We start from the raw sequence: 27,588 nt of genomic DNA on the forward strand, positions 1-27,588 counted from the left end.
TCAGAATGTAAATCAGGGATTTAAACAATTTTACAACGGGCAAACACTGACTAAATCATTTACACATAATTATTGTAAAAATGAAGCACTTTTTTTATTACATTATTTTCACCGGAGTTCCTCTTTAAGGTTCCCTTTAAGCAATACCAGTTAAAGGACTTCTGAAGTGACAGTTAAAGGGCAATTGAAGCGAGAGGGATATGGAGGCTGCCATATTTATTTCCTATTAAACAATCTGCATGCTTGTTCAGGGGCTGTGGCTAAAAGTATTAGAGACACAGGATCAGCAAGAGAGTCAGGCAACTGGTATTATTTTAAAAAGAAAAAATCCATATCCTTTTCAGTTTAGATTCCCTTTATAAAGGACAAAGATGGCAGACTCCATATTCCTATTAAACAATACCAGTTGCCTGGCAGTCCTGCTGGTCTATTTGGCTGCAGTAGTATCTGAATCACACCAGAAACAAGCATGCAGCCAGTCTTGTCAGATCTGACTTTGACCACACTGACGTTCTATTGTTTGCGCCAGGGTGGATGTGCAGCACTATTTTTTTGAATATTTTTTTTTTTAAGTTATGTAGTTAGCCTAGTGCTAGCTACATGATGCCCCCCTTCCTTCCGCATCCCTCCCACCCCTCTGATCGCTGCCGGCGCTATTACCCATAAGGAAATCCTGTTCTGAACGGGATTTCCTTTAGGGCTTCCCCCGTTTCCATGACGACGATCGCGATGATGTCGTGTGTTCCGATCCACCACTCAGCGCTGCCTGGCGCTGATTGGCCAGGCTGCACAGGGGTCTTGGGGGGGGGGGGGGGGGTTTGCGCGTTGGGTAGTGGCACATCGGTGGCGATCGTCCCCAACACGAAGCAAGCAAAGTGCTTTTAAAACAAAAAAAAATATGAAAATCGGCCCAGCGGGGCCTGAGCTGAGCTCGCCCATACCGCCAAGGAGGTTAATGTCAGAAACACCTAATCTACTGCATGCTTGTTCAGGGGCTATGGCTAAAAGTATTAGAGGCAGAGGATCAACAGGACTGCCAGGTACCTGGTATTGCTTAACAGGAAATAACTATGGCAACCTCCACATCCCTCTCACTTCAGTTGTCCTTTAGAATCTAGGTTTACTCACCTGGGACTTCTTCAACCCCCTAGCAGCTCCCTCGCTGCAGCCCTGTCCTCCTCGGTGTCCCTGCTAGCCGCCCGTTATGATCAGCGACCCGCCGGCGAGTCTGCTCTTCTGCCTGCGTAGTAGTTGTGTGCAGGATCAGTACGCACCAGATGACGTGGACACGCGGGCACTTGTGCTGGGTTGACAATCCTTACGGGTGGTCAGCGGGACACTGAGGAGCACCGGGGCTGCGGCGACAGACTGACATGGCTGCTTGGGGCTGGAAGAAGCCGCAGTTGAGTAAGCATAGAATTTACTCCATGCCTCAGAAGTCCTTTAAAGAAAAACATTTCTTTGTTACAGCTTTACTGATACAAATCCTGCAAATAAGCTTCCCTGACGAGATTCTTTAACTGACAGTGGAGATCAACTTACAATGGTGATTAATCACAGATGAGGGGGAATTCGACAGGCTAAACTCTCTAAATACATACAGGGTGCATTCCTCTCTGTTTTCCTTCTGTCCCGTGCAAGAGTTCAGCTCCACTTTAAACCTGAGGCTTCAGGAGAAGATGGGTGTTTTATCATGATGACCTGCACTCTAATCTGTCCTAGGCAAAGTGTAGTTGAATTATAAAAAGAATTGAACATTTGTCAGATACTCCCATGAATTGGGTTCCACCAGAGCCCAATAAAACGTTATTACTTTATTATTGTCTTACAGGTCAGCGACAGAGAACTCCCTGATTATCATTGATGAGTTGGGGCGTGGCACCTCCACGTATGACGGATTTGGACTGGCCTGGGCAATCTCCGAGTACATCTCCACCAAGATCCGGGCCTTCTGCCTGTTCGCCACTCACTTCCATGAACTAACCGCCCTGGCTGACCAGGTGCCGACCGTGAACAACCTACACGTCACGGCGCTGACCACGGACGACACGCTGACCATGCTCTACCGGGTCCGGAAAGGTGAGACGTTATCCTCAACTCCTGGATCTTACTTACATGTTGCTTCATTATACAAAGCATAATTTTACCATTAAAGTGAATGCCGACATGAGAGGGATATGGAGGCTGCCATATTTATTTCCTGTTAAACAATACCAGTTGCCAGGCAGACCTGCTGATCTATTTGGCTGCAGTGGTGGCTGAATCACACCAGAAACAAGCATGAAGCTAATCCTGTCAGATCTGACAATAATGTCATATACACCTGATCTGCTGCATGCTTGTTCAGGGGCTATGGCTAAAAGTATTAGAGGCAGAGGATCAGCAGGGCTGCCAGGCAACTGGTATTGCTTAAAAGGAAAAATATGGCAGCCTCCATATAACTCTTGCCACGGGTTCACTTTAACGTGTCATTATGCTAACATAGCACTGTACTGGCTTCACATGGAAAGGTGTGGTTGGATGAATTATTCTTTTTTTATCTGAAACAATCCCACTGGCTGGAAATTGATTTTAATGCATATAAGGAGCAGCAAATATCTTTAGTTGATAGCATGTGTATGTGTGTACAAGGATTTAAAGGACCACTATAGCGAAAAAAAAAGTAAGCAGTTCAAATCTGACCGAACTGACAGGTTTTGGGCCAGTCCATCTCTTCATGGGGTTTTTTTTTGGTTTTCTTTGTTTTCAACCGTATTTCCTGAACAGCAGTTGCAAAGTCTAACTGACAAAATAGTGTGAAAGTGATTAGGGAGGCTGGCTGGCATCTTACTATTTTGGCAGCTAAACTGCTGTTCAGGAAATGTTGTTGAAAACAATGTAAACCCTGAGAATCCCCCATGAAGAGGTGGACCGGCCTTAAAATCTGTCGGTTTAGTCATATTTTAACTGCCTACTTTTTTTTCGCGATAATGGTCCTGTAACCACTTAAAGGGACTCCGAGCTCACCCAAAAAAAGAAAGTTGTACTCACCAGGGGCTTTCTCCAGCCCAGTGCTGGTCGGGAGGTCCCACGCCGGCGTCCTGGCTCCTCTCCTTCTCCCTGCTCCGGAATGGCTGACCGGCCGCAGTCCGGGCGACACTCGGCCGAGTGTCGGGCTGCTCCTTCCGCGTATGACGCGGCTGACGTCACACGCCGGCCCGCCTCGCGTCATCACGGCGGCCGGCGTGAAAGTACTGCGCATGCGCGATTAAAGCGCGCATGCGCGGTACTTTCACGCCGGCCGCCGTGATGACGCGAGGCAGCCGGCGTGTGACGTAATCCGCGTCATACGCGGAAGGAGCAGCCCGACACTCGGCCGAGTGTCGCCCGGACTGCGGCCGGTCAGCAATTCCGGAGCAGGGAGAAGGAGAGGAGCCAGGACGCCGGCGTGGGACCTCCCGACCAGCACTGGGCTGGAGAAAGCCCCTGGTGAGTACAACTTTGCTTTTTTTGGGTGAGCTCGGAGTCACTTTAAGTCTATCTGGATGGATATATCCGTCCAGATAGACTGTGCTGCTGCTGCGTGGTGCGCGCGATCGGCCGTGCTCCCGCTGCCTCCCGATACACCCCCCCATTCCCATTCACCAATATAAGTCCCCCGCAGAAATATCAACACTTTCTAATCAGAGAGCGCCGTATTTCGGCCCCCAAAAAACATTTGCAGCCTCTTTCTACTTCCTGGTAGCGTGATCGTACGCTCCAGGACTTTTTGGTCTGTGGCCATCTTGTGGCCAAATAGTAAACTGGACCCACATACATTATATTACATCTAAAATGTAAAGGCTATTTACTTCCCAAACTAAAATTACCCAAATACATTTTTTTAATTAAAAAATAAAAAATTACAATTAAAAAAAAAAACTACATAAATAGTTACCTAAGGGTCTGAACTTTTTAAATATACATGTCAAGAGAGTATCTCATTAATTTTAAATAATAAGCTTGTAAGTAGTGATGGACGCAAATTGAAAAAATGCACCTTTATTTCTAAATAAAATATCGGCGCCATAACTTGTGATAGGGACATAATTTAAACGGTGTAATAACCGGGACAAATGGGCAAATAAAATACATGGGTTTTAATTGCGGTAGCATGTATTCATTTTAAACTATAATGGCCAAAAACTGAGAAATAATGCATTTTTTCCATTTCTTTCTTAATCTTCCTGTTAAAATGGATTTAGAAGAAAAAATTCTTAGCAAAATGTACCACCCAAAGAAAGCCTAATTAGTGGCGGAAAAAACAAGATATAGATCAATTAATTGTGATAAGCAGCGATAAAGTTATTGGCGAATGAATGGGAGGTGAACGTTGCTCGGATGCATAAGATTTTCGACACTGTAGGCTGAAGTGGTTAAAGAGAACCTGAACTAAAAATAAAAAGTAAAAATAACCATACACAGGTTATACTTACCTCCTGTGTAGTCCCCTCATCAATCTCATTCTCCTCTCCTGCGTCTCATGTGTCCACTGTGATCACTGGATTTCTCTGTCCTCCAATTTATAAATGGCCATTACCCCATAACAGCTTCCTGGTCAGCACACTGTTACACTGTAATATCACCCACTGGAGCCATAGGGAATCATGGACATTACCTTGCACATTCAGTTGTTACTGACAGCTGCTGATATATAACTGACAGCAACTGGTATATTTCAGTTCTGACAAAATCTTGTCAGGATTGGAAGGGATCACTGTAGGAAGAAAATGGTGAGCTTCTGAGAGGAACTGACGGCGAGGTAAGTATGTAATATTCATCTGCAGCTACGTCATGTGTTTATTTTTAAGTAATTTTACTCAGTTCAGGTTCCCTTTAAAGCTGTAGGGTTGCCAGCCGCCCTCCTGACTTTCTCCAGACAAGTGTGACATACAGCTGCGAAGGATGCAAAAGTCCTGTGAAAAGCAATTTGGCAACAAAGCCCAGCAGAGTCTTTCTTTATATTCGGCCATATTGGTGCTTTGACCACTGGGTGGGGTTTTTACAGTGGAACTAAATTTTCCAACCAGGGTAACTATAAGTCACTGGGCCCCCCTGCGAAACGTTGGATGGGACACACACACACACGCACACACGCACACGCACACACACACGCACACACGCACACACACACGTACACACACACGTACACACACTGTACACACACACACACACACACACACTGTACACACACACACACACACACTGTACACACACACACACACACACTGTACACACACACACACACACTGTACACACACACACACACTGTACACACACACACACACTGTACACACACACACACACACACTGTACACACACACACACACACACTGTACACACACACACACACACACTGTACACACACACACACACTGTACACACACACACACACTGTACACACACACACACACACTGTACACACACACACACACTGTACACACACACACACACTGTACACACACACACACTGTACACACACACACACACACACTGTACACACACACACACTGTACACACACACACACTGTACACACACACACACTGTACACACACACACACTGTACACACACACACACACACACACACACACACACACACACACACACACACTGTACACACACACACACACACACACTGTACACACACACACACACACACACACTGTACACACACACACACACACACACACACACTGTACACACACACACACACACACACACACTGTACACACACACACACACACACACTGTACACACACACACACACTGTACACACACACACACACACACTGTACACACACACACACACACTGTACACACACACACACACACACACACATACATACACACACACACACACATACATACACACACACACACACACACACACACACACACACACACACACACACACACACACACACACACACACACACACACACACACACACACACACACACACACACACACACACACACACACACTGTACACACACACACACACACACACTGTACACACACACACACACTGTACACACACACACTGTACACACACACACACTGTACACACACACACACACTGTACACACACACACACACTGTACACACACACACACACATACACACACTGTACACACATACATACACACACACACACACACACACACACACACACACACACACACACACACACACACACACATTACAGGTAAACTGACAACCAATGCTATCCAATTAGCTTGTTCACACTTGAAAGTATTTTCCCCTTGCAGATAAAAACAGACAGCAGTGAAGCACTGCATATATTTTCTCTATCAAGTACATTAGCTTCTGTGATAAGCTGTGAATGTTTTCCCACATACAGACACACATGCTGTGCAGAAAACGCATACAGAAAACCGACAGATGAGTGTGCCCCCAGCCTCAGCTTATTACACTCACTCTGTCCATCTCTGATGGAGCAGAACTGGCTCTGCAGACTCCTCTAGTATCACTACAGTACACAGCGCTTGGGGAGGGGTAGAGAGGCTGGGGGCGGGGCTCTGCAGACTCCTCTAGCATCACTACAGTACACAGCACTTGGGGAGGGGTGGAGAGGCTGGGGGGCGGGGCTCTGCAGACTCCTCCAGCATCACTACAGTACACAGCACATGGGCAGGGGTAGAGAGGCTGGGGGGCGGGGCTCTGCAGACTCCTCCAGCATCACTACAGTACACAGCACTTGGGGAGGGGTAGAGAGGCTGGGGGCGGGGCTCTGCAGACTCCTCTAGCATCACTACAGTACACAGCACTTGGGGAGGGGTGGAGAGGCTGGGGGCGGGGCTCTGCAGACTCCAGCATCACTACAGTACACAGCACTTGGGGAGGGGTAGAGAGGCTGGGGGCGGGGCTCTGCAGACTCCTCCAGCATCACTACAGTACACAGCACTTGGGGAGGGGTGGAGAGGCTGGGGGCGGGGCTCTGCAGACTCCTCCAGCATCACTACAGTACACAGCACTTGGGGAGGGGTGGAGAGGCTGGGGGCGGGGCTCTGCAGACTCCTCCAGCATCACTACAGTACACAGCACTTGGGGAGACCCTACTGCACACTGAATAGGGATTGTCTACAAAACTTTGTCTGCAAAACTTTTTATGATTCCGTGGCTGAGCAGATGCAGTCATTAGAATAATTGTGAGAGAGCAGAAAGCTTCTTCTCTTCATGCCCTTGGTTGTCAGTCTCTCAGGACAGGGAAAATTAATTCACCCCTCCCCCCCCATGGGGCCCCCTGTGGCTTCTGGGCCCCCCTGCAGATGCATCCGTTGCAGGGTCTATTGTTACGCCCCTGCTTCCAACTCAAAGGAGGCAGCGCAAGTGTAGATAGAGGGACAGTCATCTGATGTAGTGAAACTCCTCGCAGTTTTACGATATCGTCTTGTAGACCTGCATCTGGGCGTTTTTGAGGCGTAGGAATACACCGTCCCTCGTTGCCGCTCAGCGGAATGTCAGGCGGGCGGGCCGTTTGGTTTGCCGCGAGCACATGACCTGATCGCTCTCGCCTGTGGTTTATTGGTATTGGAGGTTTTGTGACATTACAGAAAGGGCACTGCGGTGCGCTGCTCATTGATCTGTTTGTTTAAGACCTGCTGGTAATTGAGTTTCTCAGGACTGCGGCAGCGTACTAACCAGCGTGTGGCGTTTGTGCGTCTCAGATGTTCAGCCTCCACTTTAAAGCATCTGTGTACATATACATCACTGTGCCTGATATGCCTTAATGAGGACCTGATCAATAATGCCGTTTACATCCATTCTTTATGATACTGGCACAGCACCCACGGGGGTTACGCTGTTACTGTGTGCGTATACTGATAGGAAACAACCTGCAGCGTGTGGTGGTCTGTGCTTATACTGATAGGAAACAAGCTGCAGCGTGTGGTGGTCTGTGCGTATACTGATAGGAAACAAGCTGCAGAATGTGGTGGTCTGTGCTTATACTGATAGGAAACAAGCTGCAGCGTGTGGTGGTCTGTGCTTATACTGATAGGAAACAAGCTGCAGCGTGTGGTGGTCTGTGCTTATACTGATAGGAAACAAGCTGCAGCGTGTGGTGGTCTGTGCTTATACTGATAGGAAACAAGCTGCAGCGTGTGGTGGTCTGTGCTTATACTGATAGGAAACAAGCTGCAGCGTGTGGTGGTCTGTGCTTATACTGATAGGAAACAAGCTGCAGCGTGTGGTGGTCTGTGCTTATACTGATAGGAAACAAGCTGCAGCGTGTGGTGGTCTGTGCTTATACTGATAGGAAACAAGCTGCAGCGTGTGGTGGTCTGTGCTTATACTGATAGGAAACAAGCTGCAGCGTGTGGTGGTCTGTGCGTATACTGATAGGAAACAAGCTGCAGAATGTGGTGGTCTGTGCTTATACTGATAGGAAACAAGCTGCAGCGTGTGGTGGTCTGTGCTTATACTGATAGGAAACAAGCTGCAGTGTGTGGTGGTCTGTGCTTATACTGATAGGAAACAAGCTGCAGCGTGTGGTGGTCTGTGCTCATACTGATAGGAAACAAGCTACAGCGTGCGGTGGTCTGTACTTATACTGATAGGAAACCAGCTGCAGCATGTGGTGGACTGTGCTTATACTGATAGGAAACAAGCTGCAGCGTGTGGTGGTCTGTGCTTATACTGATAGGAAACAAGCTGCAGCGTGTGGTGGTCTGTGCTTATACTGATAGGAAACAAGCTGCAGCGTGTGGTGGTCTGTGCTTATACTGATAGGAAACCAGCTGCAGCGTTTGGTGGACTGTGCTTATACTGATAGGAAACAAGCTGCAGCGTGTGGTGGTCTGTGCGTATACTGATGGGAAACAAGCTACAGCGTGTGGTGGTCTGTGCTTATACTGATAGGAAACCAGCTGCAGCGTGTGGTGGTCTGTGCGTATACTGATAGGAAACAAGCTGCAGCGTGTGGTGGTCTGTGCGTATACTGATAGGAAACAAGCTGCAGCGTGTGGTGGTCTGTGCGTATACTGATAGGAAACAAGCTGCAGCGTGTGGTGGTCTCTGCTTATACTGATAGGAAACAAGCTGCAGCGTGTGGTGGTCTGTGCTTATACTGATAGGAAACAAGCTGCAGCGTGTGGTGGTCTGTGCGTATACTGATAGGAAACCAGCTGCAGTGTGTGGTGGTCTGTGCTTATACTGATAGGAAACCAGCTGCAGCGTGTGGTGGTCTGTGCGTATACTGATAGGAAACAAGCTGCAGCGTGTGGTGGTCTGTGCGTATACTGATAGGAAACAAGCTGCAGCGTGTGGTGGTCTCTGCTTATACTGATAGGAAACAAGCTGCAGCGTGTGGTGGTCTGTGCTTATACTGATAGGAAACAAGCTACAGCGTGTGGTGGACTGTGATCTGTGATGTGTTGAGAATACAAGACTAGGGAGTCCAATATGTTGTAGTTCAGGTTAAAAGACCACTATCGGGAAAAATGTTAAAATTTAAAATACATGTACCTAAATACAAATCTTCCAGAGTATAATGCGCCATAAATTAATTTCCCCTATGTACCTGTCACTTATAGTACATAATAGAAATATGACAGAACTGACAGGTCTGTAACTAGTCCATCTACTAATGGGGGATTTATAGTATTTTACTTTGTACAAAAGCAATTCCCGAAGGAATCTACAAAAATTGACACCCCACCCCCATTTTTCACCTGTTTGCTGCCTGGAATAAAGAAAACTGAGACTCCTTCATGGGGAGATGGGCTTATCCACAACCTGTCAGATTTTTACTACTTACTGTAAGTGACAGCAACATAGGAGAAAAGTAATTTATGGCTCATTTTACTCTGGAAAAAAATGTACTTCCTAGTTGTATGTATTTTAAATGTTACATTTTTCGCAATAGTGGTCCTTTAACAGTCACTTGAACTGAGAAGCACATGGAGGATGCCATATTTATTTCCTTATAACCAATATCAGTTCCCTGGCAGTCCTACTGATGTCATGGATGTTTGTACTGATGTAAAGTTGCTCTTTAAAGTGAAGGTCCAAGCTAAAAAACAAAACAAAAAAAAACCTCCTTACCTGGGGCTTCCTCCAGCCCGTGGCAGCCGTCCTGTGCCCTCGCCGCAGCTCCGGAGGCTCCCGGTCTTCCCCGTTGCAGAAGCCAACCTCGCCAGGTCGGGTTCCAGGTCAGCTTCTTCTGCGCTCCACGGCGCGGGTCACGTGGTCCGGCCGACGTCATCAGCTCTGTACTGCGCAGGCACAGAACTACTACGCCTGCGCAGTACAATCCTGATGATGTCGGCCGGACCACGTGACCCGCACCGGCGAGGACGGCTTCTGCAGCGAAGGACACGGGAGCCACTGGAGCTGCAGAGAGGGCACAGAACGACTGCCAGGGGCTGGAGGAAGCCCCCAGGTAAGTGGAGTTTTTGTTTTTTTAGCTTGGATTCCTTTAAAGGTGAACTGTAGTCAAAATAACATAACATAAAATTGTTCATTTTTAACAATATTCATTTATAGATTGTCATAGATTGTGTATAGATTTAGTCAGTGTTTGCCCATTGTAATAAAATCTTTCCTCTTTCCCGGATTTACATTCTGACATTTATCACTGGTGGTGCCGTCTTTAGTTCTGCCAGGTGATCTGTACGGAATGTTCGTTACTGAGAGTTCTATGCACAGAGGGAGATACTGCTCTACTGTACTGTTTAAACTTCCTGCCGGACAGGAAGTTCAGTGGAGCTGCAGCCCTAGAGCCCGGAGCGGAGAAGAAGACAGCGGAGACCGGGGAAGTCTCGCCGGCTGGAACAGGTAATGTATCTCCGCTGTATTGCGTCGGGCATTCGAACGCCGCTATCGACGCACTCGAGAAAAATCTTCCGCACGGACGGATCGACGGGAACGATTGATTTTGGACGTAAATCGATCGTTCCGTCAGCGTTTGCACGACAATTTCACAGCAGAGTCGATCACAGTGATCGAATCTGCTGTATATCGGCAGGAAAATCATTAGGTGTATGGGCCCCTTAACATTCAGTAATGACACAAGTCACAAAGGCAAACAGGAGTAACCACGCCCACTTTTTTCTGACAGAGATCAGACCAGCTGATTTCTTGTCAGTAAAGTCATTCTGTGAGGTATTTTACATGTGAGGATGGAACCTTTTGAATGAATTATGCAGGAATTGAATGCAGAGGAGAGCTCATCAGAGGAGAAGGATGTCAGTCATAGCTACAGGTTTGAGAATTGCATCTTTTGATCATTTCCCCTGCTTTACCCACCTAATTACCAGATGGTTTAGACCAGGTCTAAAAACAGGTCTAAAGCATTTGGTAATGGTGAATTCCCCTTTGATGCAACTGACCAAACCATGATTAGACTAAAAACCATCAGTAGACTAGTCTAAACTGCTTAGTGAATTGAGGCCAATTGTGCTGTAAGTGTATGGCTATCTGTAGTTAGTGACTGCAATGTACACATTCAGAGCAGTGAGCAGAGATCTGTCTTTCTTGTATTATCGGCAATACGCGATCTGTAATGGTGAGCTCAGGCAATCTTGCTTTCCCACCCAAGGCCTATTCCTCCAGCTCAGATAAGAGCTGGAAATGGAAGAAAACGATTTATGTGCAGTCTGTTGATGTGAGGAATCCTGGGATGGACAAGATTTATGGGCGTTCTGCATTGCATGGTTACTGCAAACTGCAGAACAGAATGGAAATAGTGATTTTACCGGACACCCTTAAAGTGAACCCAGCACCATTATTAGTACCCAGGCAATATCAATAGCACATTAAAAACGTATTTAACAATGTGGCTCATTACTAAAAAAAAACTTCCTTTCTACCTCTTCTTTTTACATATAAATGCATGTTAGAGGCTTTTATTACTCTAGTTCTGAGGCCATCCACAGAAAAAGCAGGCAGATAAGGACTGCTGTAATTAGCTGTAGCAGTGAGCAAACAAAAGCTTTCATCAGCGGGGGAGAGAGGGGAATAGGACGTTGTACTTCAAACAGTTTAGGGAGTCACACTTGATTACCTTCACACCTTACCCTGGATAAATAACGGCAAGAGGGGAGGAGAAATGGCAGCTTCTCAGGCTATTAGAATCCAGGACAAACTGCAGAAACAAAAAGCTGCTTGGATCCCTTTAACCCACAACCCCCCAGTGCAACCAACGATGACTGCTGCAACACCTCTCCAATCAGAAGCTTACCAGGGATTGTCAGTGAGATGCTACGTTTTGTATTCTCTTTTGAGGGAGGGGAAATTAGTTTTTGCGATAATGGCCCTTTATAGAAGAACTGTAGCAAAAAGGGGGAAAATAATATATCAATACTTTGCAAAGTAAGAAGTTACAAAATATAAGCAAGATCAGGAAATGATTGATATTCCTCATGTAATCCTATATAATAAAACCACGTGTCCCTGCGTCATCCCCTTGTGTCCCCCGTGTGTTTTGGCTACCGCGCAGGTGCAGCCGTTAGGACAGGAGAAGGATGTGGTGGGCAAATGCGCAGACGCTTATGCTGCAAAAGCCTGGAGCCTGTTTTTAAACGGGCCTTACGTTCAACACACACCATACAATCTTGGTTGTACAGATTTACCAAATCTTTGTAGTATAAGGGCCAACAGATTGAAAATACCTTGAATGATTGTTTGGATAATCTCTTATACTAAATGGAAGTGGTAAGAATGAACAACCAAGATTGTATGGTGTGTGTTGAGCCTAGACCTAGTTTGTTCATATTGTCTGATCCCCGATCAGCCTGCAGGTCATCATCTTTACTGCTGGCAGACATGAAAAAAACAAGACAGTACCAACTGCCGTTGTCTATAACCCCAACCCCTAACAATGCGATAGGCTAAAAGGTTGTTGTCTTTACATAGATATACATATAGACGGGAGATACTGGTTGCTTGGCAGTTGGGAAAAGGCATTATTTCCCACAATGCAACGAGGTTCACAGACAGGAAACTGTCAGGACCATCCAGGGCTGGATTTGGAGTAATTTTGGGTACCTGGAGTTGGAGTCAGAGGTTTCATAAACTGAGGAGTTGGAGTCGGATGATTTTTGTACCGACTCCACAGTCCTGCTGACATCGCACTCTGGAAGGGAGATCAGGGAAGACCACAATATCAGACATACAGACCCTCCTGATGATCTATTCAAGGTAAAGGTAAATATTTCTCATGGGAAAGGGGGTATCAGCTACTGATTGGGATGAAGTTCAGTCCTGGGGTACAGTCCCTTTTTAAAGTGTGAGTGGAAGTGTGGGTTTTGTATATTTAAAGGACATCTGAGGTGAAAATTAACTGATGAGATAAACAATTGTATCTATCCTCTTTCTCCTAAAAATTACTTTTTTATATATCACACAGTTTTATTATATATTTAAAATCTAGTTTTTCCTGTTTTAGTGTCTCTGCTCAATGACACATGCATTGACGTATGCCAGAGGTCAAATATATGAACTATTTAACCTTTTTATCCTTTTCCTGCTCTCAGAAGCCATTTACTGACAGGAAAGTGTTTTATGACTGTAATTCCTTATCAGTGAGGATTACGCTATAGTCCGACCCAATCCTGACCCGGACAGAAACTGTCACTTGCATACCTGATGTTTAACTCTTTTAGGCAAAGGGAGAAGAAAAGGAACACAGCATTGTCGTTTCTGTGCTTGGCACTGTACATACACGTGTATTTCATTATGTCACATGTCACCTCGGGTATCCTTTAAAGAGACTCTGAAGCGAGAATAAATCTCGCTTCAGAGCTCATAGTTAGCTCATAGTTAGCAGGGGCACGTGTGCCCCTGCTAAACCGCCGCTATCACTCCGCTAAACGGGGGTCCCTTCACCCCCAAACCCACCCCCGCAAACCTTGGTCGTCTTTTGGTCGCAGATTTATTGCTAACGGCTGCAGCCCTGCCTCCAGTCGCGTCTATCAGCGGCACATCGCCGCCTCTCCCCCACCCCTCTCAGTGAAGGAAGACTGAGAGGGGCGGGGGAGAGGCGGAGATACGCGCTGACAGACGCGCGTGGGGAAGGGCTGCGGCGGCGGCTAGCACTGCCCCAACCAGGAAGTGCTCCCCCGCTGCACAGAGGAGATTTGGGGGATCAGGGACCCCCATTAAGCCGCGGGATAGCGGCGGTTTAGCAGGGGCACACATGCCCCTGCTATCTATGAGGTCTGAAGCGAGATTTATTCTCGCTTCAGACTCTCTTTAAGTGGACTAGAGCGGTGCCTTATCATGTAGCGGTTCCTATGCCTGGCGTTGGAGACATTATTAGGGACACTCAGCAGATAGTGGCTGCCAGCTGGATACACTCAGACTTCTGAACTTAGAAGGGATCGCTTGTGGGACATATTTATTTTATGACGCCGGGTCTCTGGCCCGCTGTAATTGCAGTGGTGATTTAGATAATTTACAGCCCAGCATGCCTTATAATTAAATGGCGCTGGGTTATAGCAGTTCCTGTGCTCCGCAGTGTAATGGGATGCACTCTGGGGTTTTTAGACTCTGCTTTATTGCTGTCTTGGCCTCCGGCACAGATAAGTATTCAGCTCGGTCTGGAACGTTTGTGTCTTTTTCGAGGTGCTGTCTAAACGGTCATTGGCAAGTTTTACTGTAGGCAGAATACTGTGCAGGTGATACGCCAAATCTCCAGCACGCAGTATTGCAGAACCTCACTCTATATTGTAATACGTTTGCCTGTTTTCCGCATTATCCAGGAGATGCTCGGCAATGAATATGTTGGGAGCTCTCCACCCGGCAGATCGGTGCCAGCTATGACCTGCTGTTATAGCCATTAATTTAATAGCTCTGAAGGTTATTGCAGAGCATAGGAGGGAAGCAGCTACAGTAGAACCCCTTACTAGTTATCAGTGCCTGAGAAAGCTCATCACATATACAAGACAGAGATCCCACTACAAACCAATTGTACCACATTTGTATCTGATTTAGGATGAAGCGAGGGTGTCCTCTCAGGAAACGCATTGGTTTTGATATGTCTGTTAATGTTTTGATGCAGTAAAGAATCTTTTCCCCTTTCCATTTCAATTTTGACTCTCCACAACAACTCAAGGTGGTTTGCTTTAATTAAAGATAATCTGTAAGGGGAAAAAACCCCTATGGGTTATACTTGCCTCGTTAGGCTTCCCCTGTCCTCCTCGGTCCCTCCGTTACAGCGCCGAAACTATAGCCATCAAGGAAATCTGCTGTAGCACAGGCACAGTAGCGTCTGCAATATTTACCAGCTCCAAATCAGGCGCAGTAGCGTCTTTCTGAACTCAGGTGGAAATAGCCGAACCTGATTGGGTCTGCTTTACTGGACCCAATCGGGTTCGGCCTGTGCAGTAGATTGGACCCTATCGGGCTCTGCTTTTTCCTCCTGGGCCCAATCGGAAAGCAGCTACTGCACCTGTGGTGGATCACGGTAGGTAAATCTTTACCTTGCCGGTGTTTGGGGCCTTCCAGCACTGGATTGCCAGGACAGGGGAAGCCACATTAGGATCTGAGGGCTTCCCCCTCCCGAAATGAGTATCCCTGGGGGGAGGGGGGGGGTCTTCCAATTTTCTTCAGGGGGGTTAAGCATCCCCGTACATTTAAACACAGGCGCTTCTCAGTCTTTCCCTCCATACACAGCAGCAGATGCAATTCATACATCTTTATTAACAGCAATAATTTAATCAATCCATATAAATTAAAGATGATTGATTAAAGGGACTCCGAGCAGTGCAGAAACTATGAAAAGATGCATATCATTTTAAAGCTCTCTTTCTCCTCTTTCCAATGATATATAAACCGCCACCCTACGCCTTTTAGTTTTCGCTATTTTCGCGATTGAAATTGCTACGGCCGCGATTTCGATCGCAAAAATAGAGAAAACTAAAAGGCGTAGGGCGACGATTTAGGTGTCGCCAGAAAGAGGAGAAAGAGAGCTTTAAAATGATATCCATCAAGCCATAGTTATATTGTATTACACAGGGCGACTTTTTGTCAGTCAGCAGCTGCATTCAGCAGAATGGAGCTGCTGACACTGGGGAAAGTGTCGTCCTGTGTAATACAATATAACTATGGCTTGATGGATATCATTTTAAAGCTCTCTTTCTCCTCTTTCTGACGACACCTAAATCGTCACCCTCCGCCTTTTAGTTTTCTCTATTTTCGCGATCGAAGCCGCGGACGCGGCAATTTCAGTCGCGAAAATAGCGAAAACTAAAAGACGTAGGGTGGTGGTTTATATATCATTGAAAAGAGGAGAAAGAGAGCTTTAAAATGATATGCATCTTTCCATAGTTTCTGCACTGCTCGGAGTCCCTTTAATCCTCAATCCAATCAGTTGAAACCCTTCCGGCCTTTATCACACTAAATGCGTCTGTATGCCATTTCCAAGTGCACGGTCGCTGCCAGGATAATGTTCATCTCTGGATTGCTCTCCAATGCAGAACAGGCTGCATGTTGTGACTATTTGCATTTGTGTAAAATGAATATAAAATCAGAGAAAACTAAATCAAAATATGCATTGTGCGCTTTTTTTCCTGCCTTGTTCCCTCCAGCACTGGAGAAATGTAAATGCATACACACAAATGGCGATCAAGGCAATACAAATACACAGAAATGCTTCCAGTGTGAATTGTGTGTGTTGCAAAATCTGTAACGTTTCTACAAGACCTTTATGCATAATTCATCTCAAATTGTGCTATTGAATGTCTATGAAACAAGCGGTGCCTTAAATCATTTATGCAGATGCTGATACCATTATTTACTGAATAAAGGTGGCTATACACTAAAGCTGGCCATACATCTACTGATTCTGCAGCCCAAACAATCATCATTTTATTGAATTAACCATGCCGGTTGACAAAATCGATCGAATGTAGTGATCAAGCAAGTTGCAAAATCTCGCTCCGACGTGATCGATTGGGTATGCAGCGGTAACCATGTGCGATATTGTGACGACCGCTGAACCCCCAGCTGCTGTCCCCCCAAAATGTAAATGTCGCTAGATGTACGGGCAGCTTTATAGATGGCGACCTTCAGATTCCTGTCAGATCAAATCTGATGTGTGCCACAGACTAGCGACAGATTCTCAATACTTTTCAGAATTAAAGAGGAACACTGCAAAGTGAGAAGTTAAAAAATAGAACAAGAAATGATAGATTAATCATGTAATTTGTTCATATTGTTTGAGCCTCAATCAGCCTGCAGGGCATCATCTTTACTACTTGCAGACATGAAAGAAACAGACAGCACCAACTGCCATTATCTGAAACCACTCCCCATAACAATGCGATGGGCGTTTTTTGGGGGGGTTTTAAAGTAGATATACATATGCACAGAGGGAGATACTGGTTGCTTGGCAGCTGGAAAAAGCCATTATTTGTGTGTAACGAGGCTCCCACAGTGTGATGTCAGCACCATGGTCGTGACATCACACTGTAGGAGGGGTTCAGTCCTGGGTTACAGGTCCTCTTAAAGCTGAGATCATTGAATGTCCTGCTTGTCCTCTGCAGGTGTGTGTGACCAGAGCTTCGGGATACACGTGGCGGAGATGGCGAACTTCCCCAAGCATGTGATTGAGAATGCCAAAGCCAAGGCACTGGAGCTGGAAGAGTTCCAGTTTGTTGGGGCGTCCGGAGAGGATGAACCGTCCTGCAAGAGGCGCTGCACAGAGAAAGAGGTTAGTATAATCACCTGATCGCCTCCTGGACACAGCGGCATGCTGGGAGCTCGTTAGAGGCCTTTCTGGCCAGATTTACTGTATATACTGCCTGTCACATTCTGATTCATAAACTGGCATCCTGAGTCTGCCGACCGCCAAGCAAACATCTGTCCAGATATAAATCCTGCAATGATCAAGTCTGAGGACCTGTGAGGGCGCGGTGCAGACACTTGGACGTTATATATTATAATGCACTATGGCACCTTGAAGTGAAAAAGATAGAGCCTGTCATAACTCTGGATTAAATAATGACCTGATCCATCGTAATTCGTGCAGGCAGGTGATCTCTCCACCCCCTCGGAATTGCTGCCATGACAGTTTTTTTTTGTTTTTTAGAGGTTAATGAAGACCTTTGCAGATGTGCATGGCTGCAAGTGCATTTCCAAGGAGGGGCGGAGCTGTCTAAACTCCTCCCCATGCCATCATCTCTTACATGAGGTAGCGAGGGCAGAAGTGGGAGGAAGCTCTACCTAGGTTGTCACTGAGCACAGAGCTGACCCCGCCCCCACCTCTTTCTGGCCAGCATTGAAGCTAAAATGTCTTTCGAGTTCTTCCCTGTTCTGTATGTAATAAATCAATCACCTGACCCCCGTTTATGTATAAAAAGAGATAAAAGAGCAGTGATAAATTGTGTTTTGTTACAAGAAGAGCAGGGTAATGAGAAGTACATATGGATTTTTTAAACGCACCAGGCCTCCCTTGCGTACATCATTTTATTTAATTTTTTTTTTTTTGTACTTAAAATTTTTTGTGGAGAGTACAATGTAGAAAATACAATAAGTGTTCATGTAGTCAATACAATCAGTAATCATGAATACTTAAATCCTCAACACAATTTTTTCCAAAAATATTATCAGATGGTAAGCATAGATATATCCACAAATGTTAGTACCGTTAACATTTTGTAGGAAAAAACCTTAAACCACATTAACACTGTTGTAGCCATAACCATTTTGTTTGTACATCTCATTACCCTGCTGCACTGAGAAATCATTCTCGCCTTACCTACAGTAAGAAGGATTACACCTTAGAGGGACAGGTAAAGGAGACTCTGTTGAGCTGCAGCTGCTGTGCTGGCCGCAAAGAGCTAATCTCTCAGCAGCACAGAGAGGGGTGGGCGAGGTCAGCTCTGTGCACACTTGAGAGAGAGACTGTCTGGCACTTCTCCCTTACAACTTCCTGTGTGTGATGATGCATTGAGGAGTTTGGACACCTGTTGGTCATGCACCTGTTTTGCATCTCAACAGGAAATGGCGCTACAGAACCCAGCCAGCCAACCAGGTGTTTTAAATATAATTTATTGCAAAAAGCACAGATGGTCAACACGCAAAACCTTGCTTATTTATGGCTACCTATAAAACGGAGGATTGTATTCAAGATCAGCCTACTGACATTGAAGTGAAGCACGTTGATGGAGACGCCCAGAAGTATGTTATGGCAGTATCAGATTACTAGATAAATTAATAAATAAAATAAAGGTCTCTTACCTCCAAAGAAGACTCACCTAGAGAGAAAAGGAGTCTTTATTTAAAAGAATGGTTATACTGTAGACAACGCGTTTCACAGGACTCAGCCCGCTTCCTCAGGTCAATAAAGATAACCTTACTAGTAGCCATGCAGAGCGAGGGCGCATAGAGAGACCTCCTTATTTTATTTTATTCACTAATTTATCTAGTAATCTGATACTGCCATAACATACTTCTGGGCGCCTCCACCAATGTGCTTCACCTTGAGGTGTCATTCCTACCTGTGGGCGACACAATCTACCAGGGAACAGGACCATAGGAGGAGAGCGACCAACCAGATCCGGAGGGTCTGGGATACCGAGCGGAAACGGTTACTCTTACTCTGTGGTTGCAGGATTGCAAACCCCCTTCACAAATTTACACTTCCAATTCACGCTAACAATACTGCACCATAAGGGCTCCCGGTCTCACCTTCTCTATAGGTCAAGAACAACCCTCTCCATTGTGAAGGGGAGCACCCAAGACCAACACAGATACACTACTGACATTTAAATCACTTCATAATCTGGGCCCTGGATACATTAAAGAGACACTGAAGCAAAAAAAAAAAATATGATATTATGATTTGTATGTGTAGTACAGCTAAGAAATAAAACATTAAGATCAGATACATCAGTCTAATTGTTTCCAGTACAGGAAGAGTTAAGAAACTCCAGTTATCTCTATACAAAAAAGCCATTAAGCTCTACGACTTTCAAAGTCTTGGAGAGGGCTGTTTTCTGACTTTTATTATCTCATCTGTTAGTTAACTATTTACTTTTGCTCTGCTAGAGGAGAGGTCATTAGTTCACAGACTGCTCTGAAACAATCATTTTGAATGCTGAGTGTTGTGTTAACTGCACATATTAGAGAATGATGCAATGTTAGAAAAAACACTATATACCTGAAAATAAAAATGAGAATATTTTCTTTGCTGCTAATCTAGTAATTATTCATAGTACACAACCAATTCATTATATCATATACTTTTTCCGCTTCAGTGTCTCTTTAATCTGGGCCCTTGATATATGAAAGAAATGTTTCAGCTGCGTAGCAATCCCCGCATTCTCAGATCCACAGGTTCTAATAATCTAGTCATACCCAGAGTCCACTTGGAAACTTTTGGTCCCAGAGCCTTCTGTCATGCTGCTCTTACGTTATGGAACTCCTTACCTCAGCAGATCAGGACAGCTCCATCTCTGGAAGTGTTTAAATTCAGACTGAAAACCCACCTGTTGAGTTTGGCATTTGCAGAAATATAACTTTTGTTGTGTGAATACTTCATCCTACTACCAACTACTGAATCTGAGAGAGCCTAAGCGCTTTGAGTCCTATGGGAGAAAAGAGCTATAGAAGTGTTATTGTTGTTGCTACTATTACGCATTAAAAAAAAATGGAGGCTAAACTAGGGCTTAAAGCTCCCTATTAGGGAGTTTCATAATGGTGTGCAGTTGGGAGTGAGGGGGTTGGGGTGAGCTGCACTACTTACCTTTACGGGAGGCTGCTCCGCTTGCCTCTTAACTGTTTGGAATCCGCGGACCATCCGGACTGGGGCGCATTTTAATTTTCCCAATGAAGGCACTGGTGCCCGCTGCGGTGCATGCTGGGAAATGTAACTCATGAATGCAAGAGCATCTCTGTACTGGCATACACGGACTAGCGGCAAGCATTGCGGCGCGCTCAACAATTAGACAATTAACCGGTAAGTTGAAAATTCACCACAGCACTGGTCTCTCTGGGTAAAAGATGGGGCCAGAGGAGCAGCACACCCTGTAGGTAAGTAGTGACACTCACCCCGTAACACAGACACCCACACCCCAACAGCACACCCCATTGCAAACCTCACTTATGGGACGGTTCACTTTAGAAAAAGAATTGCCAGGTTCTCAGTTCCCTTCAGTGAATCTGAAGCCTACATAAAATTAAAAAAAAAAAACATACTTACCTAAGGAGAGGGAAGCCGCTGGGTCCTATAGAGCCTCCCTGTTCCTCTCCTCCTCCCGCTCCCGCTCTGGCTCCTCCATGTAAACCTCCCGCTGCAGGAGGCTTCGGAAGTCATCGGGACCCCGAGTGCTCCAGAAGAAGGGCGGCTCTGTACTGCGCCAGTGCGGGAGAGCGTGCTTGCTCAGGCGTAGTATGAATCGGCCTGTCTTCAGGAGCCCGAGTGCTTCCGCAGCTTCCCGCAGTGGCAGAGAGTAGTCTCTGATCAATCGGTCAGAGACTGCTTATGAGGGAGCCAGCGCAGGAAGGACAGGACGAGGAGAGGAACCGGAAGGTTCTGTAGGACCCAGAACCTTCCCCCCACCTTAGGTAAGTATCTTTTTTCTTTTTTTTATTATTATTATTATTATTATTTAGTGTTTGGACTCCCTTTAAAGTGACCGTAAGGCATTGCAGTTTCCCTAGCCTGGTTTCTCATACACAAGCGATGCCGTTATTGCTGGTCTTGTAGGTTATTTAAAAGTTTTTTTTTTCATTCCATGTATAGAGATGTTTATCTAACTTGAGATTGCGTTTCTTGCTTTTCTTTCAGGAAGGAGAGAAGATAATTCAGAATTTTCTCTCCCGGGTGAAAGCTCTTCCACTCAGCGAGATGTCCGAGGACGACATAAAATCTAGATTGAACCAGCTGAAGGCCGACGTCCTGGCCAAGAATAACGGCTTTGTCAATGAAGTGATTTCGCGCACGCAGGCGGTGTCCTGATGTCCGGGAGAAGCCCCCTCTGTGCGCAGGAAAGCGATTGCGATCTCTGGCTGTTGTCACAGCGATGTTTCATACTGTAGATAATGCACAATGTGCAGCTTTACTGTTGACAGCAATAAAACTGTTCTTTTTTCTATTTGTCGGATCTGTGACTTCATTTCAAACCAATCGCAGAATTTTTTTATTAGCGCTGAAATTCTGATCATACCGGAATTAAAAAGCCAACTCTAGGCATAGTTTTAAATATAACGGGCAGGGATGGGCTCACAAACTAATCACGAGTGCGTAAGTACTCGAATGCGTAATTAAAATGAGACTTAATTGACGCAGGTGCATGATAAGGGGTTATTTACCCACAATTCCGACGTTCTGCCTGCGCTCCAAATAGCTTGCACATGTCTTATTGGACGCGTTGCAAGCCTCACCACAGCATACTTCCTCCTTCCAGCTTGAAGGAGGAAGTGTGCGTAGTGAGGCTTCCAACCCGTCCAATAGGACACTGCACGCTATTTGGAGTGCAGGCTGGACAGCGGAATTGTGGGAAAATAACCCCTTATCATCCATCTGCACAGCTGTGGCAATTAAAGCTCATTTGAATTTCAAATTCGAGTCCTTACGAACTCGTGATTAGTTTGTGAGCCCATCTCCCCTGATAATAGGAAGAAATGGCAGTGCTTCCAAATGCAGGCTGCACCCGAATTGACCAGCTGTACAATGAGCAGAGCCCACACACGGGCAGATGACACAGCTTGCATTTAAAACAGATGCAGTAAATGGAGGACATTAGCTTCCAAAAACAGTTTGTGCACAGATTGTTCAGTACTAGGCTCTTCCACGGGAATGACTTTCCCTCACGGAAGAGACCTAGCCACTAGCAGACAGCTAGAACATAGTGTAAGCCTGGGGCTGCTAGCCATAAATGGTCTACATATTTTCTAAAGAACAGCAAAAAAATTGGCAGTGCTCCCCATCAGACGTGTGCGCGCCCCCCCCGGGACTTAAAGGGGATCTGTGGAGGACACTTACCTGGGGCTTCTATCAGCCCCCTGCAGCTGTCCTGTCCCGCGCCGTCCTACGATCCTCCATTCCGGGACCGGCGGCAGGGAACGTAAGATTGGAGAACGACGGCGCGAGACATGACATCTGCAGGGGGCCGATAGAAGCCCCAGGTAAGTGTCCGGTTTTTGTTTTTTTTAACCCTCACAGAACCCCTTTAAATACACACCTTGAATACAAATCAGATGCAAAGTATGCACTAAACCCTAATCTAGATAAATTGAATGCAAACTGATACACATGGCTGCAGCTAGTTACAAGTAGACTTGCGGTTTTATACAAAAGGAAGAGATAGCAGCACTTCCTAATGCAAGCTGCACCCGAATTAACCAGCTGCATAGATGTGCAGAGCCCAATAAACAAGTAGATTACATTCTGTTTTGAATGCAAGTTGTGTAATCTGCCCGTGTATTGGAGGCAGCAGAGGACGGCGGCGTTGGGGCGATCCGTGCGCATGGGGTGGGAGGTATCCCCAGGTGTGTATAAAACTTTTTTTCTAGTCTCTGGTTTCCTTTAACCCCCCTGGCGGTATGAATAATTCCGCCAGGGGACAGCGCAGCAGTTTTTTTTTTTTAAATCGTGAATCGGGGATGCCGCTGAGCAGCGGCCACATGATGGCCGCTGCTCAGCGGCATCCCCCCGCCCGCTTCGATCGCCTTCGGCGATCTCCGATCAGGAAATCCCGTTCAAAGAACGGGATTTCCTGGAGGGCTTCCCCCGTCGCCATGGCGACGGGGCAGGATGACGTTACCGACGTCATTGGGAGTCCCGAACCACCCCTCGGCGCTGCCTGCCACTGATTGGCCAGGCAGCGCAGGGGTCTGGGGGGGCGCGCCACATCAGATAGCGGCGATCGGGCAGGGGCCGGCGGCGATCAGAGTGCTGGCGCAGCTAGCAAAGTGCTAGCTGCGTCCAGCAAAAAAAAAAATTATGTAAATCGGCCCAGCAGGGCCTGAGCGACACCCTCCGGCGGCTTACCCCGTGTCCAGCAAGGGGTTACCGCTAAGGAGGTTAAGGGGCTTTAGGAAGCCCCAGGTAAGTATGGAGACTGAGACGCTTCTCGACTCCCTTCGACTCGATTCCCTTTAAAGGACACCTGATGTGAGAGCTAAAGTTGAAGAGAAATCTAGAGCCCAATATGGTGTAGTATGTCAAAATTGATTGGATAAATGAAACAGTGAGATGGTAATGCTCACAAACACGGGTTACCACCTAGGTAACCACTCATTAGGCAGGTGAGGAGATTAGACCTGTCCTCACTCAGGATTAAGAAGTCGCTCTCTGTAGATAGGAAGAAAGGGGGTAGATCACCCCTCCACCTGGGGTGGACTCAAATATATTGCCAAGGACGGTAAATATATAGATATGCACATTTATTGAAAATACCCCAGAGCGCGCTCTGCTTGCTATAACTGAATTGCTGCTGTTTATCCCCTGCTTATTGCCTGAAGAAGTGGGCTGTGCCCGCGAAACGCGTTGCATCTTTGGGGTATTTTCAATAAATGTGTATATCTATATGTTTACAGTCCTTGGTGTCTGCTCTAACGGAGGCGAGTCCACCACTTCCTCCCAGCAGGTTTTAAAAAACATTTTTATGTACTTTTATCCTTCTGGCGCCTCTGTTCACCTACCAATATACCTGATGTGAGAGGTATGTGGAGGCTGCCATATTTATTTCCTTCTCCACAATACCAGCTGCCTGCACGGTTTGGCTGCAGTAGTGTCTGAATAACACCAGAAACGAGCATACAGCTAATCCAGTCACACACCATTCAGAGCAGCTGATCTGCTGCATGCTTGTTCAGGGGCTATGGCTAAAAGTATTACAGCCAGAGGATCAGCAGGGCTGTCAGGCAATGTCTAATGTTCAACAGGAAATAAGTACGTATGCCTCCATATCCCGCTCATTTCAGGTTCCCTTTAATACTGGCGGCAGTAGTGTAACGGCCACCACTCCCACCTTGTGCACCCCTGGTTCAAGTCTCACCTACAACCCCTCTTCCTGTGCTTGCACAGCTTTCCCCCTCCTATTCCAGTTTCCTTCTGAATCCCCCAAAAAACAGACAGGTTATCTTTGTGCCGTAAGCTGAGGTGGAAGTCAGGTAGCAGCTGGCCCCTTTGACACCCAGTAGGCCCCAGGCACCTGCCTCGGTTGCCTTGCGGATTTTCCTGTGATGCCGGACATTCTGGATGTTAGATTTGATTTGAGCTCTGTAGTAGGAGTAGTTCTGCAGTGTGATGCCAGCCTTTGTACTTATCACAGAGGCTCAGAGCATTATATTCAGGATTGTGGGGGGGGGATGGCAGGGTTCCGCCTCGGAGAATTATATTCAGGATTATGAGGGAGGGGGGAATGGCAGGGTTGCGCCTCGGAGCACCGTGGGCTGAGGGGGGATCCTGGGATTGTGGGAAGATAAATGACAGCAGCGGCAGGCAGTCCTCTCAGATTTCACACTTTGTGTTTTTGGCTTTGATTCACTTCAGTGTTGCAGTTGCATGCTGGGAAACTCATGAAAGCCAACGCTGTATCAGACGGCTTGTGGTAGCTGCAGAGGATTGTCTGATTCCCATATGCAAGAATATTCTTATTACACCTTTATATCTTACTGTGTGGGGGGGGGGGTTGTCTAATGAGGCGAGAGGGATATAGAAGCTGCCATATTTCTTTCCTTTTAAGCAATACCAATTGCCTGGCTGTCCTGCTGATCCTCTGCTTCAAATACTTTTAGAGCCATAGCCCCTGAACAAGCATGCAGCATATCAGGTGTTTCTAACATTGTCAGATCTGACAAGATTAGCTGCATGCTTGTTTCTGGTGTGATTCAGACACTACTGCAGCCAATACATCAGTAGGGCTGCCAGGCAACTGGTATTGTTTAAAAGGACAGCATGGTGGCATAGTGGTTAGCGCTCTCGTCTTGCAACGCTGGATTACCGGTTTCAATCCCAGCCAGGTCAACATCTGCAAGGATTTTGTATGTTCTCCCCGTGTCTGCGTGGGTTTCCTCTGGGCAAACCGGTTTCCTCCCACATCCCAAAAACATACAGATAAGTCAACTGGCTTCCCCCTAAAATTGGCCATAGACTATGATACATAGACACATGACTGTGGAGGGATTATAATAATAATCTGAACATTTGTATAGCGCTTTTCTCCTGTCGGACTCAAAGCGCTCAAGAGCTGCAGCCACTAAGGACACGCCCAAGAGGCCATCCTACAGTGTTAGGGAGTCTTGCCTTGAACTCCTTACTGAATAGGTACTTGACCTAGCCAGCATTTGAACCCTGGTCTCCCATGTCAAAGGCAGAGCCCTTAACCAGTACACTATCCAGCCACCACTTATTAGATTAGATAGTGAGCCCCCTCTGAGGGACAGTTAGTGACAAGACACTATACTCTGTACAGCGCTGCGGAAGATGTCGGCGCTATATAAATAATAGGAAATAAATGTCAGCCTCCATATCTTATCCGCAGCACTAATTACCCTCTGTGTTGAGAACCTCGGATCTGCAGGCTCCCCACTATTGAGGTAAGTATCTAACTTTTTTTGTTCTACTTTTTCCACAAAATCCAAAACTAAATAAACGTCGAGCGCAGCTCACATGAGCGCTGCGTTTTTGCTGAACTTGTGCTTCTTGACAGGTCCACTTTAAATGTGTTTTGGCAAAGCGCGGAGCTGATTAATCTTCATTTAGAGAGACGTGGATAAACCTCTGCTTTATAATAAGGTTTTACGCCAACTGCAAGTCGGTAATGTCAGCCTTCAGACACGAGCTAATTTATTTATATGCTCACATGAACGGGTCAGCTTGTCCCAGCAGCATTTCCTCTGTACGGTATGCCTGGGCGCAACATCTGCCATCACACAGGCACAATGTAATTAAAAATATAGATTGCTTCCCCTATATGGGAGACGTGCTGCCTTATAGAATGCAGGATCCGCTCTGACCTCAGCGCTATTTTCTGGACATTACCTGCAGAGCCCTGGATTAAGATCTGCTATTTTCTCATACACTAAAAGAATCCTTAAAGGGAAACTGAAGTAAGAGGTATACGGAGGCTGCCATATTTATTTCCTTTTAATCAATACCAGTTGCCTGGCAACCCTGCTGGTCTATTTCTCTGCAGTAGTATCTGAATAACACCAGAAACAAGCATGCAGCTAGCCTTGTCAGATCTGACTTTAAAGTCTGAAACACCTGATCTACTGCATGCTTGTTCAGGGGCTATGGCTAATAGTATTAGAGGCAGATGACCAGCAGGGCTGCCAGGCAACTGGTATTGATTAAAAGGAAATAAATATGGCAGCCTCCATATACCTCTCACTTCAGTTCCCCTTTAACCTCCTTGCATACATTTTTTTTTTTTCATACACGCAGCTAGCACTTTGCTAGCTGCGTGTTACTTACAATCGCCGCCGCTCTGCGCCGATTCGCCGCTACCCGCCGCGTCAGAGGGTTCCCCCCCCCAATCAGTGCCAGGCAGCGCTGAGGGGTGGATCGGGACTCCCTCTGACGTCACGACGTCGGTGACGTCATCGCGCCCGTTGCCATGGCGACGGGGGAAGCCCTCATGGAAATCTCG

The 27,588-nt window shown here is 46.4% G+C and overlaps 1 protein-coding gene across 2 annotated transcripts in view; it reads left to right on the forward strand.

Annotated features, from left to right (window-relative positions):
- The window catches only part of MSH2 (mutS homolog 2), a 174,267-nt gene extending 152,184 nt beyond the window's left edge, over positions 1-22,083 (forward strand). For both annotated transcript variants that reach the window (XM_068233050.1, XM_068233051.1), the window contains 3 exons: positions 1,832-2,079; positions 17,530-17,696; positions 21,777-22,083. In XM_068233050.1, coding sequence (XP_068089151.1) covers positions 1,832-2,079; positions 17,530-17,696; positions 21,777-21,947 — 586 coding nt within the window. In that variant the 3' untranslated portion in view covers positions 21,948-22,083. The remainder of the gene's footprint in view (positions 1-1,831; positions 2,080-17,529; positions 17,697-21,776) is intronic.
- Positions 22,084-27,588: the final 5,505 nt, after the last annotated feature.

Source organism: Hyperolius riggenbachi, chromosome 4 (genome assembly GCF_040937935.1).
Source record: "Hyperolius riggenbachi isolate aHypRig1 chromosome 4, aHypRig1.pri, whole genome shotgun sequence".
NCBI classification, from domain to species: Eukaryota; Metazoa; Chordata; class Amphibia; order Anura; family Hyperoliidae; genus Hyperolius; species Hyperolius riggenbachi.